Here is a 24,513-nt window from a genome sequence, read left to right on the forward strand (position 1 = left end):
ATCCCTACATTCATTGGTGTAGGCAGTAGAACACTGAGGGGAAAAGAAACACCAAGCCAACTTGCTAGAAAGACTTCAAGAGTGAGGAACTGAGCAGACCTGAGAGGAGAACTGAGATGTAAATAGGTGGTAAGGAACAGAGAGGGGAAAGTACTCAAGCCAAGGAGTTGAGGGAAAGTACTCAAGCCAAGTGACAGAGTTGAAACCCTGATAAGAAAGGATGGTTGGGCTGGAGGGTTAGGAACAAGGACTAATAGTTTACAAAATGTGGGCTCTGATCACATGATTAGGTGTCTTGAATACCCACCTGAAAGTTGGTCTTTACCTAGAGGTCACTAGGAGTTGCTCATTTTTTTTTTTAATTAGTTTATTTGCATTTAAAAGGAACTGTTGACAAAGATTCACCAGAAATAATCTGAACAAGTGGGAAGACATAGTCAACACTACTAAGACATAAGTTTATTTGACTGAACAGAGCCTCTTAGATGCTGTCATTAATGTGAAAACGGACTGCTTCTTACTTTTCTAATATATATATGGTAGTATGGTATAAAAAATATTCAATCACTTCTGTTCTTTCCTGAATGTATAAAAATTAAAATACCAATTGAAAAACTAATATATCTTCTCTTTTAATGTTTCTTATAGACAAAATTCCAATATTCTCATTTAATAGTGGTGTAGTTTAAGAGATTTTTTTTTCATTCACAAGTTAAACATCATCCCATTCAAAGGGAACTGATAGTCCATAAACCCATAGTGCAAATTAAAAGTTCAGGAATGCAGCAACTTTTAACCCTTCTGTGACCTAGTGAGTATGTTGGTTTAGGGACATCCATGTAGTGACAGTGCAGGAGGTGAGTTTGGTGAGCAGGAGGAATAGAGACACAAAGACTAAAGGGTAAGGGTCAAGAGTGCAGACCAAGTGTTAGCACTAGATGGAGCAGAGGGAAATGCAGACTTGGTGCTTCAGAAATAGAAGTGATATGAGAACTGAAGACTAAAATGTCAAAGGTTACCTAAATGAATTTTATAACCCCAGTTCCTTGCCAAGAACATTGTCTGGTAGGGAACTGGCCGGAAACTGGGTGTTTCTGTGTAGGGTCCCACATAAGACTTTAAGCTCCCAGAAAAATCAGAATATTTCCTCTTTTTTCTGATAACAGGACTTTATCGTTGAACACATTTCCCTTTTGCTCTGCTTCCAGGAGGCTTTGTGCCAATTTTCATGTTAAGATCATAAAAATGACAGTTGTCCCAATGGTTAGTACATTTTCTCTCTCTTACCTTCTCTAGTCTTCATTCTCTCCTTTACAATCTGTTAACTTATGACATTCAGCATCAAGAAGAATGAATAAAATAAGTTCTTTTGAAAGAGGCTGGGAGAAGGGTGGAATACAATTTAATGGTAACATTAATAACCCTTAACATATTCTATTCATTTGTGGAAGGGGCCGTCCACTTCAATCCCATTTCTTAGACCCCGAAGATGACTAAGAAGCTTCTGACATTCAGAACCAAGCACTAAGGCTTAAGTTTGAAGAAATTTAACAAATTCAGTTAATCTGGTTCCAATTCAGAGCCAACTAGAAACAGCAAATAATAGGGTCTTACCATGTTTTCTCTGATACATGGATACTAATTCACAATAAGGAGTGGGGCCTAGGGAAGAATAGGGGTACCATGGATTAGTGATGGGAGGGAAGGGGGGGATAGGGGTAGGAAGGATAGTAGAATGAATCTGACATTATTACCCTATGTGCATACATGACTGCACAACCAGTGTGATTCTACATCATGTACAATCAGAAGAATGAGAAGTTATGCTCCATTTTTGTATGATGTATCAAAATGCTTTCTACTGTCATATATAATTAGGACAAATTAAAAAAACAAAAAAATAGGGTCCTACCATACCTATGAAAGATAAGTAAGTGGGTAGCTAAAGGATGTGACCCCTGATAATCTGAGAAATGGTGAGAGAAAAAAACAGGTATGGTTTTTGATGACTACAAGGTATATGAATGCACCCAAAACAGCTGGTAATGGATTAAGAACTGTCACATGCTGAAACAGAGAACACCCACTGCCCAAGTGCACTGAGCTCTCCCTGTGTTCCAGGCTTTGAGCTCTCGCCTTGCAGGCATCACCTCACCGAATTTCATGGTAACTCTGCCTTTTATAATTTCCCCTCTTTACAAGTGAGTACATTTAGTTTCAAGAGAGAAAATATGCAAACAAAGGCACATGACTAATGGTTTGTAGCAAAGTTGAGGTTTGAACCCAGACCTCCCAGACACCAAAGTTGCTGTCCTTTATTCTCAATTTGGGCTTCCTTCGTTGTGAACTCCAAAATAATAATAACATCTTACATTATAACCAGTTTTTTCTTTTATGGTATAAAAATTACATATACTAAAGAGAATTTCAAGCCCCCCAAATGAACCATTTTTAATTGGTATAAGGCATAATTATATGAAAACTCATTTCTTCAGAGCACGTCATTTCTTGAAAATTCTCAATTGACAGGAGAAATGTTTTATAAGGTTTTATTTATTTATTTTTACAGATTGCATTTTGATTCATTATACACAAATGGGGTACAACTTTTCGTTTCTATGGTTGTAAACCATGTAGATTCACACCATTACATTATCCTATGTAGGGTAATGATAATGATGTCTGTCTCATTCACCATCTTTCAGACCTCCCCATTTCCCTCTACATAATCCAGAGTTCCTCCATTCTTCTTTTAACCCCCCCACCCCTACTCCCTTATAGTCAGTTTAAAGCATTTTGCATTGTTTTAGAATGTGTCATTTGGGTTTTTTGTTTTTTTGTTTGTTTGTTTTTGGTGTGTATGTGTGTGTATGTGTGTTTAGATTCATCTGTGGATTCTCATTTTCTCCCACAAAGAATAGTCCTCTGGCAAGCCACTTTTCAAGGTGAAGGAGTAATGAAACATTAACCAATGGATACACATTGCCACAATCCTTTGCTTTGCTGGGCACTGTGTCCTTTAATTTTTCTTCCTGCTGTGAATGAAGTGGCAAACATTGATTCCCAGAGCAGTAGTCAAAGAAGATTATGGCTGAGAGGTACACAGGACCTAAGAGTTGATGGGGAAGTTACAGGGATGACAGCACTCCAAGCTGCAAACTCTGAGCTGCTACAAAGCTAAAAATAACTCAGGGCAGCTCCTAGACTGGAAATGGAAACTTCCTGTGAAAGATGAAGAGCTCACCAAAGAAATCTTACCTTATCAGGAAAACCCTTAGTTGACTGTCAAACCAATGTCACTAGGAGAGTGACAGATTGTAACCTTAAGGAAGTCTGTAGAAAAGAATTATATAAGAATCCAGTAAAGAGCTGAAGACTTACTATCTCAGTTATACTCCCAACTACACCTTATTTATATTCTTCAGCCCAGGGTATGAATAGCTGTACCATGAAGCTCTTTTCTGTTCATTCTCGGAACAGAGTCAGCTTCTGTGAGATTGACTCTTTATTCAAAAGTACACAATTTCAAGAACTACTAACGTGGATCACATAAGACATAGGTTGATGGGGAAAGAGGGGGCAGTTCACAGCTGTGGTTCTGGTGAATGGGAGCTACCAGTGAGTATGTTTGAGACATAATTAGTTGAGTTTTCTAAGAAATAAAAATGAAGGACATGAATAGTGGTACATACCTGTAATCCCACTGACTTGAGAGGCTGAGGCAGGAGGATTGTGAGTTTGAGGCCATCCTCAGCAATTTAGCAAAGCCCTGTCTTAAAATAAAAAAATATAAAGGATGGGGAATGTAGTTCAGTGGTGAAGTGCCCCTGGATTTAATCCCTCGTATCAACCAAAAACAAAGAAAAATTAAAAAGAAATAAAAATAATGTTAAAAAAAGATGAAAGATGGTTAATGAAAAAGAACAAGAAGGTAGGGAGGGAGGAATAGGTAGTTGTGAAAGCATGTGAAAATTATTGGTTTAGAGGATGAAGAACCTTAAAACGAAAAGTTTAGATAGGATGTTGTGGAAATCCACTAAATCAAAAAAAAAAAAAAATCTGATCGTAACATGATTTTGGTTCCCAGCTGATTCCAAAATATAACATTATGAGCTACTTCTTAAAAGTCTAGGAATATAATGCAGGACAACCATCTTGTGATAGGTTCAAAATCTACAGAACCTTCTTCCTCAAGAGGTGGTACGCTGAAAATGCTCATAGTTTCAAAAAATTATATATATATATATATATATATATATATATATATATATGAATGGAAATTGAATCCATAAAGGGATAGTAAAGCCAAATGAGATACTGAAACATTCAGAGCTTAGCCTCCAGAAGAATAATCATTCTCCCTCAAATGTCCTCTAGTACCACTTACATTATTTCCTCTATCACCTTTTCTTTCCTAACCCTCTGCTGGGAGTATCTTCTAGTTTAATCTGTCTCATGTTTCTTTTACCAGTGTTATCCCTGCCAGGTGAGAACAAGGTGAACTGGTGACAAGCTTCCTCTAGAAAAGGAAAGTCTAAAAACAACCACTGTAGGCATTTTCACTTTGCCTTTTCTTTGTACAGCCTAGCTTTTCTTCATTGTTCTCTTTCTTTTGTGCAGTCATTAATTAATTTATTTTTTTAAAGGAAAGCTAAATTGAGACTTTAAAGCAGTGGAAGTTCCGCAGGAAAACAGGAAAGGAAAAAGAAATTGAAGCCATGTTAATGAAAATCCCATTACAGCTCTGTGAGTTTAAGGAAAAATACTCACTAAGGCTCCTAACTTAGCATCTTTCAGCAATAAGAGTCTTTTTCATCTACGCTAGTTTTTTGTTTGTATGTTTGCTGTGTTGGGATTGAATCCAGGACCTTGCACGTACTAGGCAAGCATTCTATTGCTGAACTACATCCCTAGCCCTGGTTAATTCCTTTTAAGGAAGTTTTATTTTAAAGATCATTTCAAAGTTCTATTTTCCTATATCCTCTACTCTAGTTCAGAAATTACTCCACTTAATAAAAGTACTGTTTCCTTGGCATGGACTAGAAGGAAATATTTAATAATAATTATGCCATAGGCATTGTATCTTCATCCTTATTCATCGTTTAAACTGCAGTGTTCTCATACTAGAAATCTAGAGAGTTATATTTAACACAGAAGGAAAAATGGCAAAATACTTATTCCAAATCAGGAGGTCAGTGGCATGTGACTATTTGTTGTGTGTGTAGTAACAGCAGCAAACACAATGAAAAGGCATTTTCATGATAAAATCTAATGATATGGTAAGTAAGTACATCTGTCCCTACTAAGAAATGACTGCAAGTAATAAGTTCAGCCATTTGGGAATTAGTTGGTATTTGCCAGTATAAAATATTAAGACGATTTTTAAAGAATTTGTACACCAATTTTAATTTGCAACAGAAATAAATTATAAATCAAATAAGTGGTAGGTTCTAAATCTAGAGAAAGTGTACAATGAATCAAAATGCAGTCTGTAAAAAATTAAAAAATAAATAATTTAAAAAAATACATAACAGATATTTGGTAGTTACACAGGTGCCATGTAATTTTTAATGGAAAGTCAGTCAATGGGGTAGTGACCTTCTAAAATTAGCCTAGTACATTCCAGTTAAACATTCACATTTGCAGAGAACATATCAGCATTGCTGAACCGCCAGGTCTGACTGATAGAGTATTCCTTAGAATATGTCTCTCTTTTCCTTTCAGGACTTTGGTAAAAATAAAGTCTTTTAAGATTACTATGTACATTATTCTCTGACCTCTTTTCCATGGCCACAGCCTGTTATGTTGTTTTGTTAGCTTTTTGATGAAAGAAACTTAGAAAAGAAAAAGTTTATTTTGGACTTATGGTTTCAGAGGTTTCAGTCCATGGTTAGCTGGCTACAAAGGAGAGACATCGTGGTAGAAGGGTATGGCAGAGAGGAGCTGCTTATCTTATGTCAGCTGGGAAATAGAAAGAGGAGCCAGGGACAAAATATAATCCCCAAAGGCATGTCCGCAGTGACCTACCTCCTCTAGCCGCACCCATCCACCCACAGTTACCACCCGGTAGTCTTCTTAAATTATTAATCCACCAATCCACTACCTTTTTTTCTGTGGTGCTAGAGTTTGAACCCTGGGCCTCCTGCATGCCAGGTAAGCACTCAACCACCTGAGTTATATTCCCTGCCTTCAAATTATTAATCCATCAAATGGATTAATCCACTGATGAGGTTACAGCTCTCATAATCCAATCTTTTCACCTCTGAATATTGCCTAACATATGAGCTTTTCCTGGGGCATTCCTAGTTTCATACCATAGCAGGTGACATAGCCTGCTCACATGTGTATCAGAGTACACAGTGGTTATAGGTCATTCCGTTTCCACATTTATATTGTTTGGTGCATGCATCTTTTGGGGATGCATAGGACCCTCTCCAACCCTTCCCTTCACATTCTCACTTTGAGTGCTTACCTTTGAAGAGGTGTTGGTGCCATCCCTCACTTACTATGATGTTGGGACAAGTGAAAAAGACTGCAATCTCGAGAGATTGGTACAAGGTACTCTAATACTCTGCTGGAGGAGGTGTTGATTTTATAAGTATTTTTGATGATGACTTAACACCTGTGTATCAGAAGTGTTTGAAAAGGCCATGGCACTTAAAATCTGCTTCCAGAATTTAGCCTCACAAAATAGTAATTGAACACGTGCACATATACATATGTACAGGAAGGCTCATCGCAGCAGTGTTTATAAAAGCAGAAAATTGGAAGCAACTTCTGTATTCATCAGTGGAGGAACTGTTTAACTAAATTATATTTCAGCTATCAAACACGATGATGCAGAGCTTTATGTAAAGCTAGAAAAAATGTCTCTGATGTTTATAAAACAGTATGTATAACATAGTACTGTTTTGCTTAATATGCGTGTATGAGCTTGTAATCCTAAAGAGATGAACTACAAAATATTTTTATACTGAGTTCATCTCTGGAGATGGGATTACATATGACTTTTATTTTTTCCCTTTATACTTTTCTGCATCTTCAGAATATTTTTTTGTATTGAGCATATATTAATTTTTTTCAATCAGAAAAAAAAGGGCTCTCTGTATTCTGAGGGGCTACAGGCTGAGGCTCAGCAGAGACCTCAAGGGAGCAAGCCTGGAAACTGGCCTTCAGAAATGGATAGTATAGGTAACAGAGTGGGGAAGGAAACAGTGTGATTTGTATAAAAATCGTTCTGGGTCACTCCTGAGTACACCTCTCTATTATCATAGAGTCACCACCAACAAGAGATGTTTTGGAATATCTGACACAAAGAGAGTTGAAGTTCTCACTCCAGGATGAATCCTTCTCTTTTTCCCCTGCTGTCTCTGCCATTAGCACACTCCTGAATGCCTGGTCTGGTCAGAAACAAGCTCCTGCATGTCCATGTACTTCTCTTTACGCTGTTACATGTGTTACTTCCTCCACCAACCCCCATCCCTGCTTCCTGAAGTATTAGTCTTTGTACTCTTAAGAGTCAACTTTCCGTATTGATAATTCATGACACTTATTTTGGCTAAATTCTTGACATTTTTCATTGTAGTGTACATTTTTGTCATAAAAGAAATAAAATTTGACGTATTGTCTTCCATCTCTATAGTACTTTTGCACAGTTGTGTAAAGGGGAAAAAAAGGTTCATTATTATTTAGACCTTGAATCTCCCTGAACTCTGCCCTGGTTAAGATAAACACTTAGGAATATATGTCATTCGTAACTGCATGGCATGTAAAGAAAATTTAATTATAATTTCCTATTTTCTAAGATCCACATAAAGACTTTTCCTTCTAAACTTTGGATTTTTTCCCCCTAGAACTTGCTGTGTGTGTGTAGATTCAAGTTTTACTATAAAATAGAAGATCCCACATTTTCAGTTCAGATCTTTTATGACTTAAGTTTGTTTCCTTTGTTTTCTTGAAATTAATGACATTATTTTCCTAAAGAAAGCCACATCTTTAGTTCACATTCACTTATCAATTACTGTTTAATTATGTGAATATTTTGATTCTATTTATTTTTCACAGTGTAATTTCTCAACTATTATTGTTAGACAATAAACCTTTCTTGTGTAAAGGTCAATAGCATTAACCCAAATGAGCCTGGAATACTTGTTAGTCTCGTAGGTTGTTTGAAAATTCAAGAGATAGAATTAGTATCACTTATTATCTAAGGCAAGGGTCAGACACCATTGTACATTAATAAGAGTTCTAACAAAGATTCCAATATAACACCTTTTTATCCAGATCTTTGACAAATAATTTAAGTTTAGCACTTTAAATGATAGGCATAGATTCCTCTGTAGTAAATTTCGACTTGGTTCCTATCAGGGTTGTTTGAGGACCCATGTTAAAGGCACTTGAAAAGTGTTGAGCAGCAAGTTGCTTTACGGACTCACAAAAGTTGTAACGTCAAGAACCCTGGGAGTATGCTTAGTAAGGTAGACTTCCTCACAAAGATGACCCCAAGCGCCCCAGGGCACTTAGACTCAGGCAACTCTGTCTCTGCCCAGAAGACAGACCTCACCATCCTGAAGTTTTCCCTTCATTTAACTGAAGCATGATGTCCAAGGAAAAGTCCAGTGCCACATTTCAATCAGAGATTGCTTATGAGAAAATTTCCTACCATGTATTAATGGAAAATTCTCATCTTTAAATTTGTTTTTCTGTCCACCAGGACAATCTTTTTCAACCACTGTCTTTCAGTACTGGAGGCATCAACTGACTCTGGGTACAGTTCTGGTGCCTACATGTACTTCCGTACAGCAAAAATTGTATTTTTCATGTTTTCAGATTCACACTAGCTTGAAAGTACTGGGCAGAGTAATTTTGCTATGTGCATTTTGTCCCGATTTGTCCCGAAGGAGCTGCACTTCTAAGTTCTTTTGCTGTAGGAGTACCCACACATAAAATGAGTGAAGTCAGATTGAGAAGAGGGAGACCTGGAAGGCATCACTTGGGTAAATCACACCTGACCTCCTTCATGTTCATTCTCCTTCCTCCCTACTCAGCCAAATTCTCCTTGTCAGCTGCCCCCCTGTTCACACTAAGCTTGTCTCCTCTTCAACCCAAGTGTGAAATGTCAAAGCCAAACAGCTGAAAGCAGAGGTGGACAGGTCACTATTCTGCAGTGGTTGGCAGTGTTGTTTTGGATTATTTTGATATAATGACAAATGACCATAGGTAGTCCTTTGAATATAGGTAGTCTGGCCTTTAGCTCTTAGTGCAGCATCAGATCAGGTTGCCAATAAGTAGTAAACAAATACTAGATTGGTGGCATTTGGTGTCCTGAGGACCAGGGAGGACAGTGGGTATAAACCCATACATTATAGTTTCCAAACTGATTAGAAATGTGCTTGATATTTTTTCCCAAAGGGTGACATATTAACAGATAAAGGCTCTGCTTATTGCCTTGGTATTAAGTCATTTACCCTGAACCCTCAGAGTAGCAATTGGTTACTCCGATGAGCATACGAATTAATAAATTTCCCATTGGGAAGGTTAGTGGCCATACATAAACTCTAATCTCTAAAGTGATCTTACTTAATAAATTTTAAACCTTTTCTTTTAGTATTTTTAAATTCAAGCTGCTAAACAGGATTAAATGAGTTTCCAAATTTTTGGTTATTTTATCTTGATGCCTTTTGACTTGGTAGAAAAGACTAAAGATCAAAATTTGAGTAGACACTAAGAAAAGGTGTGGAGGCCAAGACTCGGATAATCCATCTCCAGATTATCAGTCCTTTAAAGATTACCAATGTTTATTTTGAGAAACTATTAAAATTTTACTTCCTCCAGATAATGTTAAACTTCAAGAAAGGAATAATTTAGTTGTCCATCATTTTAATGGCCAAATGCATGAGTTAGCCCTGTAGTGAAAATAATTACTGAAAAATTTAGCTTTTTTTAACAATATATTTTAGTTCATAAATCTTTTTATTTAGACCAATTCCATTGTTTGTTGCATAGTCTTTCCAGTCCAGTTTTAGTTTCTCCCTTTTTCCCAAGAGCCTAGTAGGATGTCTTTTGCCAAGAGGTGAGAAACCTGGATTTCACAGCGGGAGGAAACTTAGTTTTCTTTTCCCTGGTGTTGAATTATAATAGTATTGTATCAGAGTGTGAAGTATTTATTTCACACAGGCAACTCTTGCCAACTCATGGGGGTTTTCTTCCAAACAGAGGGCCATGTTCTGACATCACACTCAAGAGGCATACAAGCCAGACCAGATTACTTAGGAGCAAGCTGCCAACCTGTGCTGCCAAGCAATGGCCAGGCAAGGGAAGAGAGCCTGGAGCCATGTACAGATGCCCAGCTCTTCACAGCTTCATGTCAATGAGCTCCTACAGAACTCCACCCAAGGCTACAGAGAACAAGTTGCTTTTTGTACACTTTTTAATTCTCTTCATGATGACCAGACTTTCCTGACCAGTTCCACCCTGACTCACTTCCCTTTGCCCTTCTGAGAAGTTATTCTTTCTTTTTTTCTTTTTTAAATCTCTTCGTGCAGTTTTCCTCTACCAACTTCCCTGATCGTCACCAGCAGTAAAATCCTCATTGAAAGGAAGAGAAATTGAAGGTGCCTAAAGATCTCTGTGGCTAAAATGACAGAGACAGGGCTTAACATTTTTATATGGCTTTAAAGAAACTTTAATGATTTTAAATGACTAATACAGCAAATAGAAGAACTGGACAATGGCATTGGCCTAAGACCTTGATGAGTTTGTTTTCCTGGACCCTAAGTGTGTCCTGATAGAAGAAACCTCAAGGCAGAGTCACACTGTTGGTGGTTTGAATCCCTGGTTAGAGCGACACTGGGGGTCGGGGAGCATATTGAGATGACTCACCTCAGCAGTGTTCCTTCTGCAGGTAGAATTAACCTGTTAAATGGGAGGCACTTCAGTTACTAGTGATAAGCTTTCTCACACTCCTTGGTAGGAGAGAGAAAAGAAATAACAAGTATTAGTTTCATATATGTTGCAAAAAATCTCTCTTCTCCACAGTGTGAAGAAAAAAAGAAAGTGATGTGGTAGTGATAAAATGTGATTTTTGTGCTAATTGATGCTGAATACACAGACGAATTAATCACATTTAATGAACATAACATACAAGTGGTTCCATCAAATGATTGCAAAATGCAATCTCCTACCAGTTTTTAATGGAAAAGAAATTTTTAAAATATTACTTATCAGTTAAAATGCAGTCTGATTCTTAAACAACACAATTAACATAAGCGTCCTAACAGACTGTGCAAGAACACAAACTCAGGTCTTTGCTCAGAGCAGATTAAACCAGTTCTGTCCAAATCCATATGGAAATAGGGATGGTTTTAAATTGTATTAGGTCTGTATTCTGCTATTATTTCTTTGTTTAATCTTTCAAGCTATAAGTGAAAGACTGATTTAATTTGTTATTGTTGCTACTTTTTAAGAATCTTAGACATCTTTTCTGTGGGTGGCGGTACATTGTGAATTTGAAGACAAATAGTTATGACTTGTGTTACTTTTGTGTGTATGGAAGCATCTCCTGGCACTTGCTCAAGGTAAAACAATGATACCATCTATAAAGTGTGAGTTCTGGAGATAAGTCATGGAAAAGGATTCAGAGGTTAGAAAATAAAACACAGGAAGGATGAAATTCTTCAACAGAGTTGAAGAAAGAGTTTTGTCTTCAACAGGATTTTGTCTCATTTTTCTTGTTAAATAAACTTCAGTCCTTCAGATAGGCAGATCATTTTACTCTGTCCATTTCCAAACTCCATAGGCCTTTGCTCGATGAGATGGTAATAATTCTGGGATGATTGTGTTATCTATGTAATACTGATGTGTCTCTATGCATTTACTAGAATAGTACTGAACTGCTGGATTCTAAGGCTTCCTCTCACCAGGAACGGACCATGCTTGCAAAGATCATGGGGCCACAACTGCTTGGTCAAGTAACTAGTAATGAATATATTTTTCTTTCTCCATAAGCAGATTGATGAACCTATTAAAGCTAGAAAATAGCATTTATAAATCCGCACTTTTCCGCCAAATTATAATTTTTTTTTTTTTTTTGTTATTCCACACAGGAAGAATTCAATGGCAAATCTGACTCCCTCTTTTTTAATGATGGTCAGAGAAGAATCGACTTTGTTCTAGTATATGAAGATGAAAGTAGAAAAGAGACCAATAAAAAGGGTACAAATGAAAAACAAAGGGTAAGATCTTTTTATATTTTCTTTTTTATTCCTTATAATATTATAAAATAAAAAAGTGCTATTTTTATGTAAACAATAAAGTGAAATTGGTGTTGAAATATCACATACCAAACATAATTTTATTCTTTTCTGTACTCTTGTTCCCTCAAGACATATTCTTCAGACTTTTAACCTCAGTTGGTTTTATACTGAAGGCTCACTTTCTTTGAAGGAATTGTACTTCCTACTGTGAAGAAGAGATTTATATTAAAACACAACTGGCTATTTGCAAGTGGGTAGAAAAGGAAGCTAATGATCAGTGACAACATTGTAGCAACTAGCGTTGAGTGTTTGCTCACTCAGGAGTCATAGGTGCATTTTGCATGCATTTTTGTCATTTAATTCTCATTGTACCTTGAGCTGAGTTCTGTGATCACACCATTTTATGAATGACAGAATTGACCCTTAAGAAAGGTTCAGTAGTGACTCAAGATTATGGGTGCTAATCCACTAAGTAGTAGAGCTGGAGTTCAAACTCTTGTCTTGAATCCAGAACCCAAGCTCTCGATTATTTGTGTTTTCTGTTATCTTCCTTTCTTCCCTTTCATCCTGTCCCACTCAAGCTGCTTCCTCCTCCCTTTCCTTTGCTTCAAGCTGTTTCAAGAAACAGGGCTGTACTTATCTAGAGATATCAAAGCAGTAGGCCAGGTTTATAACAACTGTCTGGGGCTTCTTTACCTGAACCCAAACTGCATTAAACTCAAACAGGACGAAAGGAGTGCACACTGATAAGCATCACTTTACCCACTTTGGAAACCATTCCCTTGGTCTTTAATTTTTCCACCCTCACATATGTGTTATGACACATACATAACCTTAACTGTCCCTCTCTGTACTTTCTCCCTGAAATATAACAATCTTAAGTCTATTGATTTTTTTTTTTTTTTGCCAATTTTTATAAACCAAGCAAAGAAATCTTTTTAAAAATGAAGTAATCAGTCTTGGTTTATTTATGTGTATAAATTTGGAGGGGTTTAAGTTCAGAATTTTATATTTACATGTTGGAACAGAATGAGCCCCAGACTTTGGAGTCTGATTTAACTTTTTAATTCTGCCACTGTACTAGTTGGAATAATTCTAGTTATAACAAATAGGTTTCCAGATGATAATGATTTGACAATAAAAAGATTTATTTCTATGTCAAAAGTAAAGGTGACATCCCTATTTGGCATATGGTTTGGAGTAGGATCTGTTCCTTGCTGTCATTCATGAACCCAGGCCAACACAGAAGCTCTGCTCAATTCAACAGGTAGTTTGGGGTCACCCTGGTTATCAACACAAGTAGTAGATAGGATGAGAGAGAAGATGGAGAAAGAACTCTTCTTCACCACCTTGGTCTTGAAGTAACTGCAGCTGTTGTGCTCACATTCTATCATTTAGACCTGAGAAAGGTGGAAAGCCTTATTTCTGACAGGACAGCTACCAGGAAAATGTTCTTATCAATATTGTGTTTTTTTAAAAAAAAATTTTTTTTGTTTTACATTTTGACAGCTCTGAAATCAGATTGCATCCTAAAAATGGTATATTTTATTGGCCAAGTTTTTTATTGTTGGTACATAAGACACTGGCTCACCGCATAATCAGTGGAATCTTAGATTCAGGAAAATGTGATTCCCAATACCTAGTCCATGGGATTATGGTTAAGATTAAGTAAAATAGCATATGTTGATGTTTCATAAATTTTAGCACATATCAAATAGTTCATTTATGTATCTTCTTCTTTTATTGGAAGCTTGCTTAAAACAATGTCTTGTTATAAAAAAGCATGGCTCTCAGTTATACGATTTTATCACTGGAGTAAAATAGCTTAGAGTGCTTTTCCTGTGGACACTAAGACATTCTGTGCAGTCGTAGTCACTATTATCAAAAATATTCATTAAGCATCCATATGCCAGTGGAGCATAATCAAGACTGAAGTAAGTTAAACAGATCAAATCCATTAAAGTATAAAGGAAATAATTCTGGTTTTAGACAAGAGCTTTACTGCCATGGTAAAGGGACCCTACAGCTACTTATGTTATTAATAAATTCTGCATTTGCTTTAGATAAAAACATAGGTCCCAGGATAACTCTCATAAATAGGAAGGAAAAAAAAACATTAAATTTGGCAATTCTTGAATCCATGGATTGATATACCTTGATGTTGGTTTTTGTGATCTGTGCTTTGAAGTAGTTTCAGTTTGTATTTGTACATATTACTTAATTTATACTCCACCAAAATTCAAAGCTCAGCTTTGGAATCACGTTTTTTTTTTTAATCCATAAAACATTTTCAAGTTCCATCATACTCCTTGTCAGGGCTTATTGAGGATTTAGGACAATACCAAGGGAAGGCAATTTCAAACTCCTGTTTCTTTTGAAAGAAAAAATATGTGTAAGTCATATTGATTTCCTAAAACAGTACTAAGTTTGACTTCACCAGGGTTCATCGAAAAACTTGTTAAATGTGTTTTAGGGCTGGAGAAATATAGAAGTGATAGGGCCACAAACACCAAAATCATAAACAGAGGCTTAAAAGGCTATATCTATCTCCTCATGAGCAAGAGAAAATTCTGTTCTAGCCAAACATCCACATAGCATGTAGCTTTGTCCCCTTCTGTTAGTGAAATCACTTCAAAACTATTATACTTTCCTGTAATAGCATGAACTTATTTTTATGTAGATTTTTCTTGTGGATAAGTATAAACTGTTTCCATAAGCACTCATCCCAGTTTATACTATACTTGGCACAGAATGAGTCTAGATATTTTTCATTGCAAGTCACATGAAAACTAAGTTCAAAACCACTTAAAAACTAAAAGAAAATAATTTTGTTCTCATTTAACAAATAGTCTGGATATAGAGCACTCTCTAGGCTAGATAATTTATTGGCTTAATGAGGCCATTCTATCCTTTTGCCCTGCCATCCTCAGTATGTTGGCTCTTCCTAAATTGACTTCATTTGAAATTCTAAGTTGGCTACTACAACTCTAGGTAGCCACAGGCAGAAAGAGAGGACATCCTTTCTCATGCCTCCCCCTTTTAAAGACAGGTAACTCCTCAAGAAGGGCCCTTAGCAGACATTCCTTTACAATTCATTGTCTATTGTAGTTTATTCCTAAGTCTATCACAATTGGTCCTTCATGTCTGTTAGCTCTGCATCCACAGATTAAACTGCTGATAGAAAATATTCAGAGAAAAAAATGACATCTATACTAAACACATATAAATGCTTTTTCTTGTCATTTTCCCTGAACAATACAGTATAACAACCATTTACATTGTATTAGGCATCACTCATAATCTAGAGATGATTTAAAATATGTAGGAGAATGTGTATAGGTTATATGCAAATTTTATATCAGACACTTGCACATCCATGAAGTTTGTTGTTCACACAACTCAATCCCTGTGTATACCAAGGAACTATGCTGGTAAGATGAATGGAGTTGCCTTTTTATCATAGACTAATCAAGACTGGTCTAATTTATCTCTTGAATCACCTGATCATCCAGTATCTGAAAAACATTCAGCCTTTTCTTTGTAATAAATAAGGGAAGAATGGCTGTTTATAGCAGTCAGCAGTGTCTGGCACAGTACATGATAAATGTAGCTAACTCTGCTTGAGCCATACTGTTCAGAGCAAAGATGTTTTAAATAAGACAAATCCCTGTGTATTTCTCCAACTCTGAACAATTTTGTTAGTAGTTGTTTGTTTCTTCAAACTTCCTTTTGCTAGAACTGTTAACAAGGGGCAGAATTGATCTATTTTGGATTTTATTTTGTCTGACACCAGCCTTCAGACAGATGTGTTCATGACCATGTAGCAGTATAATTCAGATGATGGTAAAAAAAGGTGGAGGGTTCTAGACAGCTCAAAAAAAAAAAAAAATGTAAGTAGTTCTGGATATGAGTTTTAATCCATTCCTAAAAGTTGATGGAAACTTTATATCCTTGAAGTTGAGGAAAAGGTTGTATATGGAAGTATACATGTGTATTCTTATCTGGCCTTAAGAATTCTTTAGTGTATGGTAGGAGGCTCTGACTCAGAGAATGTAGAATAAGGAATTTTTTTTTTTTATTTTATTGTAAACAAATGGGATACATGTTGCCTCTCTGTTTGTACATGGCGCAAAGGCATACCATTTGTGTAATCATAAATCCACATACAGTAATGTTGTTTGATTCATTCTGTTATTTTTTTTCCCCTTCCCCCCACCCCTCCCACCCCTCTTTACCCTCTATACAGTACTTTCTTCCTCCATACTTGCCCCCCTCCCTAACCCTAACTCTAACCCTAACACTAACCCTTCCCTCCCCCCCATTATGTGTCATCCTCCACTTATTAGCGATATCATTCGTCCCTTGTCTTTTTGAGATTGGCTTATCTCACTTAGCATGATATTCTCCAATTTCATCCATTTGCCTGCAAATGCCATAATTTTGTCATTCTTTATGGCTGAGTAATATTCCATTGTGTATATATACCACAGTTTCTTTATCCACTCGTCAATTGAAGGGCATCTAGGTTGGTTCTATAGTCTGGCTATTGTGAATTGAGCAGCTATGAACATTGATGTGGCTGTATCTCTGTAGTATGCTGATTTTAGATCCTTTGGGTATAGGCCAAGGAGTGGGATAGCTGGGTCAAATGGAGGGTCCATTCCAAGTTTTCTAAGGAATCTCCACACTGCTTTCCAGAGTGGCTGTACTAATTTGCAGCCCCAGCAGCAATGTATGAGTGTACCTTTCTCCCCACATCCTCGCCAACACCTGTTGCTTGTATTTTTGATAATCGCCATTCTAATTGGGGTGAGATGGAATCTTAGGGTGGTTTTGATTTGCATTTCTCTTATTACTAGAGATATTGAACATTTTTTCATATGTTTATTGATTGCTTGTACATCTTCTTCTGTGAAGTGTCTGTTCATTTCCTTAGCCCATTTGTTGATTGGATTATTTGTATTCTTGGTGTAGAGTTTTTTGAGTTCTTTATAGATTCTGGAGATTAGTGCTCTATCTGAAGTATGATTGGCAAAGATATTCTCCCACTCTGTAGGCTCTTTCTTCACATTACTGATAGTTTCCTTTGCTGAGAGAAAGCTTTTTAGTTTGAATCTATCCCAGTTATTGATTCTTGCTTTTATTTCTTGTGCTATGGGAGTCCTGTTGAGGAAGTCTGGTCCTAGGCCGACATGTTGAAGATCGGGACCTACTTTTTCTTCTATAATCTGCAGAGTCTCCGGTCTGATTCCAAGGTCCTTAATCCATTTTGAGTTGAGTTTTGTGCAGGGTGAGAGATATGGGTTTAGTTTCATTCTGTTGCATATGGATTTCCAATTCTCCCAGCACCATTTGTTGAAGAGGCTATCTTTTCTCCATTGCATATTTTTGGCGCCTTTGTCTAGTATTAGAAAGTTGTATTTATTTGGGTTTGTGTCCGTGTCCTCTATTCTGTACCATTGATCTACCTGTCTATTTTGGTACCAGTACCATGCCGTCTTTGTTACTATTGCTTTGTAATAAAGTTGAAGTTCGGGTATTGCGATACCCCCTGCTTCATTTTTCCTGCGAAGGATTGCTTTAGCTATTCTGGGTTTCTTATTCTTCCAGATGAATTTCATGATTGCTTGCTCTATTTCTGTAAGGTACGTCATTGGGATTTTAATTGGGATTGCATTGAATCTGTATAGCACTTTTGGTAGTATGGCCATTTTGACAATATTAATTCGGCCTATCCAAGAACATGGGAGATCTTTCCATCTTCTAAGGTTTTCTTCGATTTCTTTCTTTAGTGTTCTGTAGTTCTCATTGTAGAGGTCTTTTACCTCTTTTGTGAGATTGATTCGCGTGCACCACGATCAAGTGGGTTTTATCCCAGGGATGCAAGGTTGGTTCAACATCCGGAAATCAATAAATGTAATTCACCATATCAATAGACTTAAAGTCAAGAACCACATGATTATTTCAATAGATGCAGAAAAAGCATTTGATAAAATACAACACCCCTTCATGCTCAAAACACTAGAAAAAATAGGGATAGTGGGAACATTCCTTAACATTGTAAAGGCCATCTATGCTAAGCCCATGGCTAATATCATTCTAAACGGTGAAAAACTGAAAGCATTCCCCCTAAAAACTGGAACAAGACAGGGATGCCCTCTTTCACCACTCCTATTCAATATCGTTCTTGAGACTCTAGCCAGAGCAATTAGACAGACCAAGGAAATTAAAGGAATACGAATAGGAAAAGAAGAACTCAAACTATCCCTATTTGCGGATGATATGATTATATACTAAGAGGAACCAGGAAACTCCACCAGAAAACTGTTAGAACTCATAAGTGAATTCAGTAAAGTGGCAGGTTACAAGATCAATGCTCATAAATCCAATGCATTTTTATACATAAGTGAGGAATCCTCAGAAAGAGAAATTATGAAAACTACCCCATTCACCATAGCATCGAAAAAAATAGAATAAGGAATTTTAAAGAAATTAGTTATCAAGCTTATTCTATAACTAAATATGATTTTACCCACATTTGCAAATACTGTGAGACAACTAATTGGTTTTAGATCCTATGAGCTTTAAAAATTGTTCATTATTTCATATTAGTCAGTGTAAGGCCAAATTGTTTGCTTAGAAACTGAATGAGATCTCTTTGAAAATGTTTAAAACTTTATCAGAAAATTTTAATATGATGAACATAGTACATTATTCCATTTAATGAGGTGTTTTATCTTATAACGTTTATAATTATGTCCATGAAGATCTCATACCTTTTTATTAACTTTTCTTAATTATTTTAAAATTCTGTTGCTGTTATCAAAAAACATTTCCTGTTGCAGTTTATGGCTTATGGTTGCTTGTTAAAGAAGAAGTCTGTTGATAAACTCTTTTTAGTTCTTATCATTTCCAATGCCGCTTTTAAGTTTTTTTCAGATGAAGACCATCTTATCTACAAATGATGACAGTTTTGTTGTCCTTCACCATCCGATACTTCTTTCTTGTCTAATTGCAGTGGTTAAAATCTCTAGAACAAAACCAGCCACACAGAGAAATCACCATTATATTGTTCTTGATTTAATGGGAATGTTCACAAAATTTCCTTAAATGTCACACTTGTTGTAAATTTTTTAGATTTCTCTTAAGAAGTTAAAAGGGTTCTTTTTTGATCCTAGATTGCTAGGAGTTTTTATAATTAAGTTTTAGGCTTTATCAGGTTTGGGTTTTTGTTTTCTGTTTGTGGTATGGTTTTTGTTTTTGTTTTTGTTTTTCTGGGGGTACTGGGGATCAAACTCAGGGCGCTTATCCACTGAGCCACATCCCCAGCCCTATTTTATTTTTTATTTTGAAACAAGTTCACTATGTTGCTCAGGGCCTCCCTAAGTTGCACTGGCTTTGAACTTGGAATCCTCCTGTCTAATCTTCCCAAGCTGCTCGGATTACAGGTGTGCGCCACTGTACCCAGCTCTTCATTAAGTCTTATGTACAAGTATGTTGTTCCTTGGTATGCACAAGTAATTGGTTCCATGATCCCTGTGAATCCACAATCTGAGGATACTTAAGTCCCTATATAAAATGGCACAGTATTTGTATGTGACCTATGCAAATCCTCCCATATACTTTAAACTATCTCTGGATTATGTGTTATAACTAATACAGTGTAAATCCTGTGTAAATAAGTTGTTATCCTGTGTAGTTTAGGGAATAATGATGAGGAAAAACATCTGTACACATTTAGTACAGATAGTTTTTTTCTCAATATTTTCCATATTCATTTGGTTGAATTTGTTGATGCAGAACCCATGGATATGAAAGGCTGACTGCTTATGGCTATTTGTGACTAAGGTAGTAACTAATAATATAAATAACTCAAAAATTGATTCTTACTGGCCTTGAAAATGCATATAATTTTCATGGTTATTTGCTCTCTATGCTAATACTACATTAAATATTTATAAGTTATTGAAGTATTTGATATTTATTTGTGGAGTACACAAATTGTTAAACTAATAGATGTAGAGAATAAAATGGTGGTTACAAGGGGATGGTGAAAGGAGAGGGGTTGGGGAGGTGTTGTTCAAAGAATACAACATTTCAGCTGGAAGGAATAAGTTCAAAAGATCTATTTTATAGCATGGTCACTATAGCTAATGTACTGTCTTGTTGAAAATCGCTTGAAGATTAGATCTTAAGTGTTCTTACTGCACACAGAATTTGTGTAATGCATATTAGCTCAATTTAGTCTTCCACAGTGTATACCTATTTTTAAAGAACGTGTTTTAAATGATAAATATTTATAGAATTTTTAACTTTCAATTAAAATAAAGAAATATTAGGAAAGTAAAGAAAAATCTTTGAAGTCACTTATAGAAATATATAAAAAATAAAAGTAATTAGATGAGTAAATCAGGATGAAGTATAAAGCAAGAAAAATAAAATGAAGTATACTTCCTAATAAAATTATTTATTATAAACCATAATATCTTGTTCAGAAGCTAAAGGTCAGTTACAAAGTTTTCTCTGAGTTTCCAACTTACATAAGAAAATCAGAGGATATTATCAAGGACATGATTGAGAGTTTCAATATAATACAAATACAACTAGTTATTCAGAAGAAATGCAGTGATCTGGAAGATCCCACAGAACCTGCTAAAGGAGATGGCATGACTGCACAGAATGAAAATTGGCTTAACTTCTCAATATTAAAAAAAAAGGGGATGGCAAAGGAGGAGATAGAAAACTATGAGGAATCAGAACACTGCACAGAATTTCCTGAGATTGACATATTGCCACAGTCCATGAATTAGAAAATTGAGGCTCACATTAGGATAGACTGAGAGGAGATTATAGCAACCAGTGTTGTGTGGTTTCACCTTCCCGGGTAACTTGATAGATGTTCTGACTTTCATTATAGGGAGTGAAATCAGGTCTAGCTTTGACTCCTTAATATTTTAGATGAATGCAAGCAGCTCATCTTTGCATTTTTCCTTGTGTGTTATCGCTACTTGAATATACTAAGGTTGGAGGCCAAAAGAAATAAATTAAATTAGAATCAACAGTTTCAAATTACAGCTACAAAATGTGTTGCTGGTGTCAGCATGTTTGGTTTTATTTTTGAGTACTCGGCCCAAAAGCAACAAATCCAAATCTTGTTGCTTATTTCCAAAATGGGAAATATCCCTGGGCTCAGACCTTAAAAATAGAGGGCAGTGAAATCTCCAGAAGTAAAATCTGATTATTCCATTTCAATTCACTGGGGAACCTTAGCAACATATTCACAAAGATGAAGAGAAGAGAACACTTTTTTCCAGATGGTTCCTCATGAGGTCTAACCTTGGGTTTAAATAAATAGACCATCATTTGTCCTACTGCTGTGTCACCTGTGTCTCACCTTTTCAAAGATCATATGTAAAAGGGTGCAGGATTGGCAAAAATCAACTCTACCAAAATCTCATATGGAAAACCTGCAAAGGAGAAAAAGAATCACAAAAGAATAGCTTCTTGTGTACTCCTTACACTTGTCTGATAAGAGTCATCCAGCTGCTTGTTAAAACTAGACTGTCCTGGACCCATCCCACCCCTCTGAATCAGGATCTCCTGAGGAGGGGCCCAAGAATCCACATTTTGGGAGAGTTCTCCAAGTTGTTCTTATAAGCAGATAAGTTGCTTATTTTATTCATAAGTTTATCTAAAATGTTTTCAGTAGCTATCTTAGCAGTAGATTACAGTGATTTTCTTCCTTAAAAATTTGCTTCCAAATTATCCACAGTAAGTATTTATTTGTAAATACACCAAAAATGTTAATTTAAAAAGTAAATCTAAATATTCACTTCCATTCTATGCTTCCATCTATTTAAGATGTCATTTTAAATGTTTAAGTGCTTATAATTTAAAATGATCTGTCCCCTACTGGACACACTTTCCCACCTGAGTACATTCCTGATCATATTGATCCACTAACAGGAAATGTTTTGTTGCCAACATTTGAGTTTAAATTAAGCTGTGGTGAAATAATTTCTGTATTCTGCTTTCCAAACCTGGAGCACATGACGCATAACTAATAAAATAGCCCATAAAGTAAGTAGTAATTTTTTGCACAAATTAAGTACCTGGGACTTATTTCTTATGCATGGTTATAGGATTAACAAAGATTAGCAAATTGAAAGTAAAATGATAGTCATCAGTACTTTGCCTAACAGAGCTGTAAGAACATTTGAAATTAATCTGTGCATATTTCATTAGTATCAACCAATTTGTACTTTATCACTACAGTATACACTGCAGTTTTACGTCTTAGTTATTGCACCTCCTGCCTTTGACACTGAAAAAGCTAGGTGCCATGAAGAAAATGTTAGGTATTGGTGTTGGCAATCAGTGTTCTTACTGTTCAATTCACAGGCAAGTCCTTTACAACAGTGACTTTATTAAGCCAAATGAGATGTGTAGTGTGTAATCTAAGGTGCTTAGGGACAGAAAACTGCCTTAATTATGCCAGTCTGTCCTTTGTGATTTTGATTGCTTTATTATTTATTTCTCTGACAACTTTATTAATTTCTCAAGAGAAGTATAAATAAAATTCCAGTTTCTGGAGGGTGGTAGGCGCTCTTGTCCGTTTTCTCTTGGAGCCCTTGGCATCATTCTCCTCCAGCAGTAATAGAATCGTGTGTATTTCTTGTGATGCACATAAGTCCTCAAGGACTAGAGTCACTTTGGCTTTACTAAAATTCTAGTACTTTATAAAAAAATCTAATTGCAATGCAGATGAATTTGCTCCCTTGGAGATATAGGAATTTACAGTACAATTTAATTTATGACAAGGCTTTTTTTTTTTTTTTTTTTAAAGCCAGTAAGTCTGGTTAAACCATTTTCTGCTGCCAAATACAAATCATATACCATAGGCTAGCTTCAGATCTTGTATGGAAGATTTTCCAACAAGGCTCATAGATAATGTGTAGTTAAAAATTGCATGGCCTCAGATATTCATTTATTCAACAAATAATTATTGAGCAATGGCTATGTCAGCCAATATGCAGTAGTAATTATCTTTCATTTTTAACATGGTAGACAGCTAGCTCTACGCTAATTTTTCAAATGTCAGAACAGTTACTTGTGCATGTGTAAATCCTACAGAGAAGTGAAGATGATGATTTCATATTAAAGAGACTTAAGCAATTTCTTCTTAAGCAAGCAGGCTTTTCCTGCTGTGTGCCTGTTTGACCAATATAACACATATGCTAATTTACTTTAGCTTCCTGACACACCAAGAAAGCTGGTTTGATCAATTTTTAAAATATTCTACTGGTTTTTCATGAATTGCCATACCAAAGGAAAATAGCAAGAACTGTCTTATTAAAAAGATGATTTAGTAACATGTTTAAGCAAATATAAATGTCCTATCCCAATTCAACTGTTCAAGTATTTATGGTTGGTGGTAAGATAGAGGGCATTATAAACTAACTCCAAGGTCTACCAATTACCTTGAGATAAATCAGGTAAATATCTCAGGAGTTCTTTCTAAAGAACTAGATGAAAACTAAAATAAGACAAATTAGTACAACCTTTCTGGAAGGCAGTATGGCTATACATATTAAAGAACTTAAAATTGAATACACTATTTGATTTAACAGTTCTACTCTTGGTACTATATCCTGAGGAAGTAATAAAGAATGCACAAAGATTGTTCTACGAGGATTTTCATAATAGTGAAAAATTAGAAACAATCTAAATATGCAATAATTTGAGGTTGGTTAAATAAATTACGGTATGTGTCCCTGAGACAATATTACCAAGACTTTAAAATGAGATTGAGGGAGGTGTTTCTGATGTTGTCTGCATCTCTGATAGTCACATATGCTATACACGCTCCACAATGACCTTCCTTATTATACGTAGAAATGGGGCTAGCAAGAAGAGAGATGAAGAGTTATCTATCCCCTTCAGAGGATGAAAAGGATATGTATTCATCAGACACCAGATAAGTAGTCCCAGGACCAGGGTGCCAAGTAGAATAGAAGAGTCCAGTGTTAAGTTCAGTGGTATTCCATTGGAGGGACTAGGGGTACTCAATGAGTACACATTTTGGAGGCAGAATGAGTTGGGATTGCCTATTTTGGCAGATATTTGTTTTAAAAGGGAGAGACAAGCTGCTAGTAAGTCTTGCAAGATATTTGTTTGTTTTTTAGGGTCTAAGGAAAGCTGAGCATTTTGGAAGGCAGGGAAAGGATAATGATAGTAGCTAATGATATCTAGGGCTTAT

The 24,513-nt window shown here is 36.0% G+C and overlaps 1 protein-coding gene across 3 annotated transcripts in view; it reads left to right on the forward strand.

Moving 5' to 3' along the window:
* ANO6 (anoctamin 6) overlaps positions 1–24,513 on the forward strand; it is a 191,781-nt gene that overhangs the window by 86,121 nt on the left and 81,147 nt on the right. For all 3 annotated transcript variants that reach the window (XM_079139568.1, XM_079139569.1, XM_079139567.1), the window contains one exon: positions 12,105–12,233. In XM_079139568.1, coding sequence (XP_078995694.1) covers positions 12,105–12,233 — 129 coding nt within the window. The remainder of the gene's footprint in view (positions 1–12,104; positions 12,234–24,513) is intronic.

The sequence above is a fragment of the Sciurus vulgaris genome (assembly GCF_902686455.1).
Source record: "Sciurus vulgaris genome assembly, chromosome: 5".
Taxonomy (NCBI): Eukaryota; Metazoa; Chordata; class Mammalia; order Rodentia; family Sciuridae; genus Sciurus; species Sciurus vulgaris.